The sequence below is a fragment of the Passer domesticus genome, chromosome 6, assembly GCF_036417665.1.
Source record: "Passer domesticus isolate bPasDom1 chromosome 6, bPasDom1.hap1, whole genome shotgun sequence".
NCBI classification, from domain to species: Eukaryota; Metazoa; Chordata; class Aves; order Passeriformes; family Passeridae; genus Passer; species Passer domesticus.
Window position 1 is genome coordinate 14947788 of NC_087479.1, and position 13623 is coordinate 14961410.

Genomic DNA, 13623 nt, shown 5'->3' on the forward strand with positions numbered 1-13623 from the left:
CATCTTTGTAAAAACAGATGCCAAAATCTGTTTTGGAGCATCCAGATAGACGTGTCTCATTCAGAGACTTTTTATTTCAGTAGTAAGTGTGGCGGGTGGTGTTTAACAAGAAAAAAGCAGCACTTGTCCTTGTTGGGATTGGTTAAATGAATCTTATTTTAACTTTTATATTGCTACAGGTATCTAAAATAAGTATCTCAAATCCAGTTTTGTTATCTCTTTCTGGTCAGTTTAAGTTAAAGAAGTCCCTGCTGTGTGTGTGTGTGAGATAGGGAATTACGGCAGCAGGAATTCTTTCAGCAGAATGTCTAAATTAAGAACTTCCATAGCCACTTTTTTTCCCTCTCCTCTGATTACTGAACCTGACTAAGCCTGGTCCATCCCTATGAGGAACACTGTGATCTGTTTGATCCTTAGGCAGTTTTAAGTGCTGCCCAGTGCCCCTTACAGCTGCCTCCCATCCACTCCTCTGGATGGGTGTGCATTTTGCCCAAAGGGAAGCATCCCCCATGGTAGCATCTGGTTCACAGATTTGCAAGATTAGTGACTGAGCCCTGCAATATGACATGCATAGGTTCAGGGCAGATGGAGGCTGTTTCACTTGATTCAAAACGTTGTTGGCTATCAGGACCCAGTCCAGGAAAGTGCTTTGAATCTGATCTTACTCCTATCAAATTCAGTGGCAGAATTCCTGCTGACATCAGTGTTGCTGTGTTGAGCCTGTTAATAGGCCTTTTGATGTTAGGAAGACTACCAGTGCATTTAGCTAATATATTTAAGTGCTTTCCTGGATAGGGGCCATGGCAAATTGTAAAGAATTATATAGTTTGGGAATATTTGTGTTCAATTCTTAATTTATGTCAGTCCATACCAATTTGTTCATTATGAGGAGGGAAAAGACATAAGATGTCATTAATTTTGCTGTTGTGGGTGTATATGTAAGCATTAGAAAATTGATGACAATTTTTGCCTTTTCTTTTATTAGTTAGGACTAGAAGTATAGGCTGTTAAAAAAAAAACCAAACCAAAAGGACTGAAGAAAACCACACTGAACACATTTTCCATGTAGAAAGATGTAGGAAAAAATCTTCAAAATAGCATTGATTCAACATTTGTAACAGCCTAACTTAGCAGCTTCAGAGAAGGATGCATCCAGCACTTTCTTATACTCCCTCAATTTTGTTAATTTAGAATTTTCTGTTGTTTACTTTGGTGTGCAAGTGTGTAATGTTTAGTGGGTATAAAGTTCATTGTGTGTGCCTCACATTCAAGTACAGGTTCCTACGAAATGCAGTGTGTGCTCTGTGTAGAACAGCTATTGTAGGTTAGTAACAAAGAGTTTGTATTCCAGGACAGTTATTCCAGTCCTTGTGGAAGTTGAGGTTGTGTTGTGCATCTGATCAGACAATGTACTTAGGAACATAAAAAAAGCAGTATTATTATTAAGAGATACTTCTCAAATCCTGCTTTTCTGATCTTTTTGCAGTAAAAGTGTCTCATTTCCCTCTTCAGCACCTTTTTTTTTTTTTTGTGTTCTTTCATAGACAAAGGAAAACATGCTGGCTAATGGTAAACTTGATGATTATAATGATGATGAAGAGAATGAAGACCTAATGTGGAGGTTGCCCAAGGAAGAAACAGACTTTGAAGATGATTTTCTGGAGTATGATCAGGAGCATATCAAATTCATTGATAATATGTTAATGGGATCAGGGGCTTTTGTGAAGAAAATTTCACTCTCACACTTTTCAACCACTGATTCAAACTATGAATGGAAAGCACCCAAAAAGTCATCCATGGGTAATGTTCAGTGTTCATCAGATTTTGATGATTTTGACTATAGCTCTTGGGATGCTATGTGCTATCTGGATCCTAGCAAGGCTGTTGAAGAGGATGATTTTGTAGTGGGCTTCTGGAATCCGTCAGAAGAAAACTGTGGTGTTGATGCAGGAAAACAGTCAATCTCCTATGACTTGCATACGGAGCAGTGTATTGCTGACAAGAGCATTGCAGACTGTGTGGAAGCCCTGCTGGGCTGCTATCTGACCAGCTGTGGTGAAAGAGCTGCTCAGCTTTTCCTGTGTTCATTGGGGCTGAAGGTGCTCCCTGTAATTAAAAAGACTGATTGGGAAGACACTCTGTGTGCTACCAGAGAGAACTGTAATAGTGAGCAGAAAAGTCTTTCACCAAATTCTGTTGCTGCTTCTGTAGTTAATTCAGAGCCTTCTCTGTGTAAAGACCTGGAGTATGGCTGTTTGAAGATTCCACCAAGGTGTATGTTTGATCACCCAGATGCTGAAAAAACCCTAAATCACCTTATTTCTGGTTTTGAAAACTTTGAGAAGAAAATAAATTACAGTTTTAAGAACAAGGCTTATCTTCTTCAGGCATTTACTCATGCCTCTTACCATTATAATACCATTACTGGTAAGTTGTTTTCAAAAAGCTCTATAGTTTTTTCTCCATATTGCAAAAGCAAGAGAAGTAGTATCTTGTGTTCCCATGTATAGACTTTTTTTAGACATCACATGTTACAATAGTCTTGGAATACAGTGTCTTAAAAATAGTATTTTGCTCACTGTTTAGAGGGGGATGCTTGTTCAATTTGTATCTCAGTGATTATTTATATTTTGACTTGATGCAGATAAAGTGTATTTACTGAGGCCTCACAAAGCTTCAAGAAACAGCATCAGTGATAAATGTACTATCACTTGCTGTGTATGACTGACATTAGATCCTCATTTAATGGAAATAAGTTCTTGTAGAACTCTGGAAAATTGCCATGTACTTCAGGAAATAGCAGTAATATTTTCCAAATATATTTAGCAAATTTGTTCCGTAATTGAATCCCAAGAATGATATACTTGGTACTTCTGAAGATGAACTGTAGACTACAGCTTTTATTAGCTGAATAATCTGTAGGAGTGCAGAATGTGGAGACTTCCTTTGAAGCTGTGAATTCAGTCTTAATTCTAGGCATTTTATTGAGTAAATATTTGAAGTCAAAGTTTGAAGTAATTGACTAAATCAGACTAAACATTAGTTTCAGATTAACGTTTAATGTTTCTGTACATGATCTCATAAAATATTTTATAGCAGTAGAAATTTGTATTTCTGTGATCTTTAATTGCTTTTGCTTATACTAATTGATGTAATATTTGTTCATTCTAAAACCTGCATGCATTTTCCTACAATTACATGCAGTCAAAAGCAAACCATGATAAAATTCAAATCCTATTTGTAATGATTGGCAAATTTCTTTGGAGTCAGCAGTCTGAATTTTTCCCATAGTGAATTGGACCCTTATTCCAAAGAGTGATAAAGCTCTGCTTTCATTAAAGAAATAAGTAATTTTAAATGCTACTACACTGAGAAACAATTCTGACAAAACACAGAAGCGCTCCTTTGGTTTTTTGTTTTAGGAGATATTGCCCACATATGTATTTACTTTTTACAAGTATTTCACAAAATGTATTAAAAGTAAATTTCTTCTTTATTTTTAAACATATTTTTAGGCATAATAAATATATATATAGACTTGAGGCATAGTGTCCAGAAACCTTGAGGCATAGTGTCCAGTTAAAATTACATTGTTGAAGCTGTAGGAAAACTTTGATTTCATTTCTGTTTACCAAGTGAGACATCTTTGAATAGCTGTTACCTGAAAGTTTTTAAGGCATAGCTAGCAGTTGAGATCTGGCAGTGTCATAGTTTCAGCTGCTATAAAAGCAACTTAGTGCTAGTCAGTTCACTCTCATGGTAACTTCTTCAGTAGTGTGTCTTCTTCTTTCTCAACCTTCCTACCTATATTTGCATTCAAGAGGGTTTTTACTTTTGTTTGTGTTTTAAAAATAGATGTTCTTAGCTCTCTGCTCCCATCGCCCCTGTCAACTGTTAAAAAAGCAAAGGCTTGACAATTTTAATTTCCAGTTTAAAAGACATATCCTAAAATGGGATCTTTGTTAAAGATCTTAATATGTGGCAAATCAGAACAAAAACTCAGTTTTTGTATTCCCTGTTCTTAATACATTGGTTTTTATATTAATTGGTTTTACATTTTAATTATTTTTTTAATTTTAACTGTTGCAGTGTTCAGCCTGCTGGCAGACTCTCTTAAATTTACTTTTTGAGGTTTCTCAGCACGTGAAGATCTTGAGTAAAAACATTAATTGATTATAAAAACAGCTGTTTTTCTAGCCTACCAAATTAATGTTTTGTTTGAAATTTGCTTTATTTTTAGATATAGCTCCTACTTTTCCTGATTTTTTTTTTTAGTATTTCATTAGGAATCTCTTTAAACACAAGGATATTTCTTTTAAAAAACAGATTGTCTTCTCTGACCATTGGTTAGTTTGTGGAATTTACATGGCACTGTACCAAACTTCTTATCCAGAAAGCCTGGAAAAAATGTGTGTGTTAAACTTAATTGTGGTGTTGTACATTCTTTTATTTCCAATGCTTTAAGATTGTTACCAGCGCTTAGAATTCCTGGGAGATGCAATTTTGGACTACCTCATAACCAAGCACCTTTATGAAGACCCACGGCAACACTCTCCAGGAGTTCTTACTGACCTACGATCTGCTCTAGTCAATAATACCATTTTTGCATCATTAGCTGTAAAGTATGACTACCACAAGTACTTCAAAGCTGTCTCTCCTGAACTGTTTCATGTTATTGATGACTTTGTGCAGTTTCAAATGGAAAAGAATGAAATGCAAGGAATGGATTCTGAGGTTAGTGGAAGTAGAAGAAATATGTTCAGTATCTGATTTGAAGCATGTCACTGGATTTCTTAACATTTTTGTAATGTTTTATGCATACAGCAGCCAAACAAGCAGGCTCCCAGTAGTAAAAGAATGTAATCTGCAAAGTAAAATGCAGTCTTCAGAAAGCATAAAATCCATTAGAATTTACAGCAGTTAATTAATTTGAAAGCCATTTGCCTCTAGGTTTTTCTGTGACACTTGATTTTAGTTGTTGTTTTGCTCTTGGGTTGTTAGAACAGTGTGGGGCACACACTTAGCTTGCTGCTTTCATCTTTTCACCAGCTGATAGGAAGCAGTACTACAACATCAAATTGTGGTGAAGGGTTGCTAAATCATGTAGTGCTGACTCAGGGTAGGGTATTTGTACAACACCATGAACAAAGCTACCTTGGCACAATGCTGGGATTATTAAATGTAGTACACTGAAAAGAGATTTCTGCTGTTTTTCTTATGATTTCTGCTGGAGGAGATGTTACTACACTGTACTCAAGTATGTCTGGCATGCTCCTAAAGGCATTCTGCTAGCCAGGGAAACATTATATGCATTTTTCAAGTAAGTCACTTAAAAAATAGTTGCACTGAAGACCTGCAAACATAGGTCATATTTTGTGCTGTGCATGAAAACTGATGATAATGAACTTCTATTTTTGGGAGAATATGGTAAAAGTAATTCATTTACATAAGCTGGTTAGGAAATCTGTGAGAACAAGGACCCTGTGAGTCAAGTTCTAATCAGGATCTGGAAGATAAGGGACTACTCATTATCCTTCTTTAAAGTATTACCCAGTAGATATCCATAATAATTTGTCTTATGAAAAACTGACCAATCTTTTAAAAATTGTTCTGTCTGACAACATGCCAGTACTAAATAAGCATGTTATTTTTGTATTTAGTAGGTTTTTTTCCGATAGACAATTTAAAACTTAAGGAATCAAAATATTTCAGTCACATATGTGTTTACAGACCTTGGACTCTGTTGCAAAGTGAAAACCATGTTTTAAGGGAAAAATTCATTAAACATTGAATAAGAAACATACCACTCAAGTTTAGATAATATAAATTACTTTACATTAGAAGATTAAACTCTTATCTCTCTTGTTTCCTCCACAATATGAGTGAAAAGCTAGGAACTTATTTTCAGAGCTTACTGTGTTTTTTGCTTTGTTCAGTTTTTGCAAGTATGGAAAAAGAAACTTTCACCAAAGTTGCAACCAAATTGTGTGATAGCTGTTTCAAATAAAATCCTTGTTTCACTCTCCCTACGCCTGCTCCCTATCTTGGTCTGGCACTGAATTACTGAAACTCTTATTTCATCGTTTAATGTAAGAGTCTTTGTTTCTGCAGTTCATGCCAGCTAGACTGGTTTCCATGTGTATCTCCACGTCATCTGCTTTTCTGTTCTTTCAAATCTCACTCATGAAACATCTGTCCCTTGCCTTACAGCTCTTAGTTTCTCTCTTCTTCTGTTATTTCAGTATCATGCAAAAGTGCTTCAGTTCACACTGGTATGAAGTGCCCTATTCAAAATAGTTGGACTTGGTTTTTAACATCAAAATTCCCGTTTGTATTGCTGTATGCGTCAGGTCTGACTACTTGTTTGATTTATTTCAGGTAGAAATATTGGGTGGAACACATTTATGAAGTATTATAGTCACTCTTAAGAGAACTGAATTGGATTTTAAGCCCCAAACGGAGTGAGAGTGTAACTGCTGGGGGAGAAGACTGATAGAAACTTATTTCTCTTCAGGCAGAGTAGCATAATGGTCAAAAACTTTATTTTCAAGTTATTTTATTTGGAGTTAGGCAAATGTATATTACATGTGTTTAAAGTATTTTAGTAAAGGATTAGATTAGCTCAAGACCTTTAAGACATACACTGAAAGTTTATTTTTGAGAATAATAATTTTTGTTTATAATGAGAATAGATTATTTTCTTAAATTGGTAACATAGAAGAAAATACTGCCTGCTGCATTAAACACCTAAATATATCTTTTAGTTCAGTCTGGTGGTGGTGTTTTTCAGTTATTAATGTCTTTTTTACTAGTGCTTGTTTCATGCTTATCTTCAGTGGTAAATAAGGTAAGGAGAGGTACATGCAACTTTCATCCAGAGACTGGACTTAAAGAGGTTTTGAAAGTCTCTTTGGGAGATAGATAATGTGTGAACTCTTCCTTTGTTATGAGTAGCTTTCTAGTATTAACTGATGGAAGTCTGGTTCTAATTGGGAAGAAGAGACCCATGATGAAATCCTACAAAATTATCACAGAAGGAATTCACAGAGTATGAAAGTGTCCTGTACACGATGGTGTTTGGGATTTTTTTTCCATATTTGAAAAATGATACAACCAGCAGCTTGGTTTCCATGGGGAATAAAACAACAGTTTTGCTGTGGAAGATTTTCAATTAGAAACTTAAAGGTGGCATCACAGGATATAGGAGAGCTTACATTTCTGAATATCATTGTTTTACTGTAAGTGAAGCAATCATTTCTCTCTTTTCCCTTCCCCTTTTCTCTCCTGCCCACCCTTGTCTTTTTTTTAATTGCCCACAGCTCAGAAGATCTGAAGAAGATGAAGAAAAAGAGGAAGACATTGAAGTACCAAAGGCCATGGGGGATATATTTGAGTCCCTTGCTGGTGCCATTTATATGGATAGTGGAATGTCTTTGGAAATGGTTTGGCAAGTGTACTATCCAATGATGAGGCCACTAATAGGTATTGCCAGCTTCCAGAAAATTACCAATGATTTAATGCCATCTGCTGTGAAAAGAACAAAGCTAATTTTTGTTTTTCACTTTTTTTTCCAAATAGAAAAATTTTCTGCTAATGTGCCCCGATCCCCAGTGCGAGAGCTGCTGGAAATGGAGCCAGAGACAGCCAAATTTAGGTAAGAATATGCTTTCTTCCATACACAGAGACAGAAAGTGTTTCTAAACTGTGCTTCATGAACTACAGAGAATTTTTAAATGTCACAAAGTACTTGTAATTTCTTTTGCACTAAGCAGCCAACCTAATCATCACATGCACTGTTCTTTTTTTTTTTTCTTGCATAGCTTTCTGAGAAATATAATGATTTCTGTTTAATTTTACTGCTTTAACTACTGTAGAAAAAAGAATGTAGGTCTCTTATCTCACATTACCTTGCCTTGGCAGTAAGTAATTCTTGTGTATATTTTTGCAGTCCTGCAGAAAGAACTTACGATGGGAAGGTCAGAGTTACAGTGGAAGTTGTAGGGAAGGGAAAGTTTAAAGGTGTTGGCAGAAGCTACAGGATTGCCAAATCTGCAGCTGCGAGAAGAGCACTACGAAGCCTCAAAGCAAATCAACCTCAGGTCCCAAACAGCTGAGACTCCTCTTAAAAATAAATGAAATGGGGAAAAAATAACATACAAATAAAGCAAATTTTTAAAAGTTGACGTTGAGAGGAACAAATTGGAAGACAGAATTTAAAGTTTGTTTGATAACAGAATAGATAACAAAACATTTAACATGTATAAAATTTTCAAACTAATTGTAGTTATAGTTTTTTGCGCAAACACAATCTTGTCTTCTTTCCTCACTTCTGCTTTGTTTAATCACGAGAGTGCTTTAATGATGACATTAGCAAGTGTTCAGAATAATTGTTGTCAGGTCTTTTTGGTTTACTTTTCTTGTCAGTACAGCTTTGCTTAGTATTAGAAGGCCAGGGAGCTTATGCCTAATGCAGTTGCTAGATTTATATATATAGTAATCTTGGAATTTTTCAATCTGTGCACTAGTGCCAGTCATAAAGCAGTTGATAAACTGTACTGGATGATTGGGTATAAGAAAGATTAAGTGTGCCAGTATTCTCCTTTTTATTTTCCTTTTTTTTTTTCTCTCCATGTCATCTTTTTACATTAAGATGGCATTCCCAATCATTATTGCACTTATTTGTTAGGGACAGATTTTAATTGAAATGGCTGGCATACTGGTAGAGTGAAACTTCGGTTTCCTTATGCCACACAGTCTTGCATAAAAAAAAGGTTCTTGCCTTAAAAATAAATAAACCCTCATTAATAATCTTTAATTTCTGATCTTTTTTGGAACAAACTGTTTTACATTCCCTTCATTTTCTTATGCATTTTACAATGATACAGCTCTATATTTACAGTACAACTCATTACTATAGCTGTGACTTATTACAGGATTATAATAGAAATTATATTCATATATATGTAATTAGGTTATTTTTAACAATTCTGAGGAGGTGGTTAGTCTACAGTTTTTTTAATACCATAAACGAAATATGGTCTTTGGCTAAAATTCCAATTTTACACAAACCTGCAAGCTAGATAGTTCCAATACTGGAAACAGCAACAAATAATTGCACAGTGCAAACTTTCACTAACAAAACAACCTTAGACATATCACACCTAAGATATGCTGCAGATTTTATAGTCAATTGGTTACGTATTTAACAAACAGAGCACCTTTACACTTAGAGATATTTCCACGTAAATTTCTTACTGTACTTTTCAGAATTGCATGCATATTTCATCTACCAAAGCTGTGCTGTTAAATAACATGAAAGTTGATGTTTGAGATATAACTGCCGTACTTTTGATACATCTGTGATTTAGGTCCTTAATTTAGAGAAACTAGCTCATTGATGTTTTGGTCTACTGGGAGCGTGGGGGGAAATCATATTTGTATTTTTTAGGCTTTGCCTATACTTCTTTAATTAGATTTTTGTAGGCACTCTTCACTTAAATACCTCAGTTCTTTTTTTCTCTTCTTTTCCTTTTTATTTTTGCATGCATTGGGTTTTTTTCTGTTTTGGTGCTATGTTTATATATTATGCTTGAAATTTTAATTTTTTGCACTGTAACTATAATACCTCTTAATTTACCTTTTAAAAAAAGCTGTGGGTCTTGTATTCCCACCAGTATCAGTAGAGGTTTGCTGCAATTTTGCCCTGTTAATTATGCTTGAAGTTTGAGAAAGCAGAGCAAGGTGTTTTAACATTTTCCAGCACAATAGTTTGAACTTGATGCTGTGTCTTATGAACTAAATTACAAACAAATACTGTATTTCCTGCTTTTAAACCCTATTCCTTTCCTCACAAATGCACACTAAAACAAAACAAAAACTGTCAGCTCTTGCTTTCTTAACAAAAAAATAAAGTGAATGCCTTAGTGACAAGGGGCAGACATTAAGCTTTTCTGAAATACAGTTTTCAAAAGTTCGTATATTTGCTATCTCAGTCACTTTTCAGTCTGTGAAAAGGACTGTTCTTGTATTTGAAAGCTGCTTGTTGTAGGAGTCAAACCAAGAATTAAAATACTAGCTTATAAAAAAGTCTAGTATTTGGTACTTCAGTCAGGTGTAAGAACAGCTAGTAGATTATATAGTGATATGGAACAATAAAAACATGCAGTCCGAATTCTCAAATGTAAATTGCTTTGTGTTAGCTGTTTATAAAAGGTCACTGATTTAAGCTATAGCTTGCTCTTTGTAGTAGAACTGAATTTTCTTAGTGAAAATACATGATTACGCATGTCAACAATTCTCTGTTTCTGGCCAGACATCAATCAGCAGATTAAATCAGACCATCTAGAAAGTCTTAAGTAGTTTTAGTTGCATTATGAAAAGCTAAAATTTCAGTTATTCTTTGAATGCCTAAAATTCTTACTGATTGTTACAAGGTTATAGATTCTCAGGGGTTTCGGGTAGTTGTTAGCAGTGAAGTGGTTATGGAGTGTTTGGGTGCAGACAAAATCAGCTGAACCTACTCTGTGTTTCAGAACAGTTTAATGATCACTTTGTTACTAGATAAAGCGTATGAATTGGACATCTGAAATGTGTAGTGGCTGACTATAAAGTAGTTTCTGCTGCTGATGCATTTTTAAATGTGTTTTAAATGCCGCGATTTTTTCCAGTGTGACCTCATTTAAATACTTTTTATCTTTTGAGGCAGAAAATCCATATTAGTTTCCATGTTACACATCTGTGTGTTTTACCCTACAGTTGATATGATTTTGATACTGGACAGTGTATGCTATTAAAGACCTAAATCTGATCATTTGAAGGTTGGGATAGAAATCACTTGACATGCTATAAGCACAAGTGTAAGCGGACTGTTGCAGCCCATCTTCAAAAGCAGCCACACAGGCTCATCATAAATGGTGTGGGGGTTAATTGGCATGAACCTTGGGGTTTTTTATCCAAGTCCTGTTATACTGTACTTTAAACAGTCCTCCTAACTATGCTGCGTTTTTATTTTTATGGCTTTTTTTTTGCGCTGTTCTGTTCATGTAGCACAAATAAGCATTGCACTTGGTACCATGCTTTACCTCATTTCAAGGAAAAAATGCTTAACAGAGAGGAAAAATGTGGTTTGGCCTTGCTGCTGTTCTGATTTAATGACTTTGAAAAAGATAGTTTTTAATGCCTGCAATGTGTCATTTACTTGCACAACTTAAATAGGTCATTTGTAACGTCTGTGGCATTTTTACTGTACGTGGAAAAAATACAACAAAGATGTGCAACAACTCTTGATTGTATTTTAAAGCTATTATTTTTCTACTGCATCATTTTACTGTTATGTGAAGTAATTAAAATTAGAATGACCTCTGACTGACACTCCAGTAATTATCTCTGAACAAACCAACATTTTACACATATAATGTAATTTTTGGGAGAAGACAGGCCCTAGTAATTTGGTCAACCTCAACTAAATCTGTCCAGTCTGAATATTGAGTGCTCAGTAGTGACTTCTGAAGTGTTTGTTCAGCTTGATGCTGCTAAAGTCCATACAAAAAAAAAAAGCCTACTATTTTTAATTCTCATTACACAGTAGTATGTTGCAACTGCCAAGTACAGAACTTGAACAAGAACCAGTTTCAGTGCCGGGGAGGAATATAGTGGTGGCCCAGGGATGAGGTGCTGGATCCTCAGCTGGTGCAAATTGATGTTGTATCATTTTAGTCAATGGAACTGCATTCATTTACATATCTGAAGATCTTGTGCTTGTATGTATGTTTCAGTTTCATTTTTCCTCCTTGTGAGCAGATACAGAACCATCTACTGGAAAATGTGGGGGGTTTATGTTACTGCATATGACAAAACATATGCTACATATTCTATGCATTTATCTGTACAGAAAATGAACTCTTTGTATCCCGGTCACAGCAGCACACACAGTCCAAAAATGACAAATAGCATTGTGGTCTGCTGTGATACTGCACTTGACTCTGACAGTATTCTGGGTTTGTTTTGGATGGGGTTCCCCATGAACGCATTCTCATGGAAATCTCTTGTATTTTTTATATGAATGAAGCAAGAAGCATTTTGATTTTTTGGTACTTAATTACTGACGTTGATCTTTTTTCAATTGCTCTAATATTCAAGAAGTTGATTTCTTTACTTTCATATTAGATTTTAAACTTTAAACACTACAGTTCATGACCATCAAATGTAATCTAAATATCAGCTGTAACTCAATATGAATTATGTTAGCAAATATCTAGAGGTCATTGTAGTATACTCCACTAGCAGTTAAAATTAACTTCTATCAAAGCTAACTAAAATTCTTGAAAATAAATTTCATCCAATGAAATCCTTGGGGTTTTCCCTCTTTTATTTGAATGGCAACCACAGACTACTTTAATTGCTTTGTAGATGCACTCAGAATTTACTGCAGCAGCAAGTTAGGGAGAAAAATGTTTGTGAACAATAATTGGAAATTGCAGGCATTTTTATTGTAAATAGTGTGACTGAAAAGATGGTTAAAATCAAGTAGAAAGAATAACAAATATAATTTGATGGACAATAAAATATTTACCATCACATGCTGCAGCTGTCTTTAAGGGACATAAAATGTAATTCATTCATACTGTAATCATGCTGCAGAAGTTTGCAATCTGCACCTTATGGATCACAATTACCTTTAATAGTTTTTTGTAATAATTGTAGCTGAGTATATCTCCAATAAAGTTATGGTCTGTTCACCTTGTATTGTTGTTTTGCTTTTTTTTAAACTCCTGTTAATATCTCCATAAATCTTCCCGAGTTTACAAAAAAATTGCTGTTCAGTCTAAATTTTAGAAAAATGTGAAAACATTTGTGAAAACAATATTTCTTCACCTTGTTTAAAGACAAGTCTGCTTGTCTCCTTCCTCTGATGAATGAACTGTCTTCAGAGCTATGTGAAGACTCTTAAGGGACACTCAGGTTAAAAATGATGGTGTATGTGCTACGATTTGATCTCTGTGTTGACCATTATACCTGCAAAATGTCTGCTGGAGCTGGGAGGCCCCAGAGCACAAGGGTTCTGGAACTCAGGTTTGCATGACTGGCACATGTTTTAAAAATAATATGTTAGCATGAGCTAATAGTCTCAGCATTAATAATGTCAATTTCATTATTTTTGTTGGTTTCTGTTAGTATTTTGCTTATCCTGAATATTGGCAGTGTGTTTGTAGAATGTTCTGACTGGCACAGTAGTGTCATGTATCTTTTATGGAGACAAGTCAGACCTGCCAGATAAAGATAAGGAGTCTTCCTGAAAACTTCACAATGTAGCAGTCACTTGTTTGGCATCTGCAGTGAGCATCTTTTACTGCACATTTTGTTTTAAGTTATAGAGAAAAGCCTGCTAGGCTTCTGGTAGGCATGGAGATAGCTTTTTCTGGATTTGGAAAAGGTGCCTTTAAGGGCCAGGCCCTTCAGGCTCCAGTGTGTGGGCTTGTAATGATGACAACACAGCCCCCACCTCCCCAGTTCTAGTGAGTCAAAGCAGAAAACTTCCCCCCAGGTTTTCTGCAGGAAAATTGGTCTGAAAATAATAATACTAAAAATTGGTTGAGGATGTCATTATATCCTGTTAATTGTGGC

The 13623-nt window shown here is 35.2% G+C and overlaps 1 protein-coding gene across 5 annotated transcripts in view; it reads left to right on the plus strand.

Moving 5' to 3' along the window:
- Window positions 1-12742, plus strand: part of DICER1 (dicer 1, ribonuclease III) — a 66508-nt gene extending 53766 nt beyond the window's left edge. For all 5 annotated transcript variants that reach the window (XM_064423480.1, XM_064423484.1, XM_064423479.1 and 2 more), the window contains exons 25-29: window positions 1545-2427; window positions 4466-4734; window positions 7320-7482; window positions 7579-7654; window positions 7949-12742. In XM_064423480.1, the coding sequence (XP_064279550.1) occupies window positions 1545-2427; window positions 4466-4734; window positions 7320-7482; window positions 7579-7654; window positions 7949-8114 (1557 nt within the window). In that variant the 3' untranslated portion in view covers window positions 8115-12742. The remainder of the gene's footprint in view (window positions 1-1544; window positions 2428-4465; window positions 4735-7319; window positions 7483-7578; window positions 7655-7948) is intronic.
- The last annotated feature ends 881 nt before the right edge of the window (window positions 12743-13623 follow it).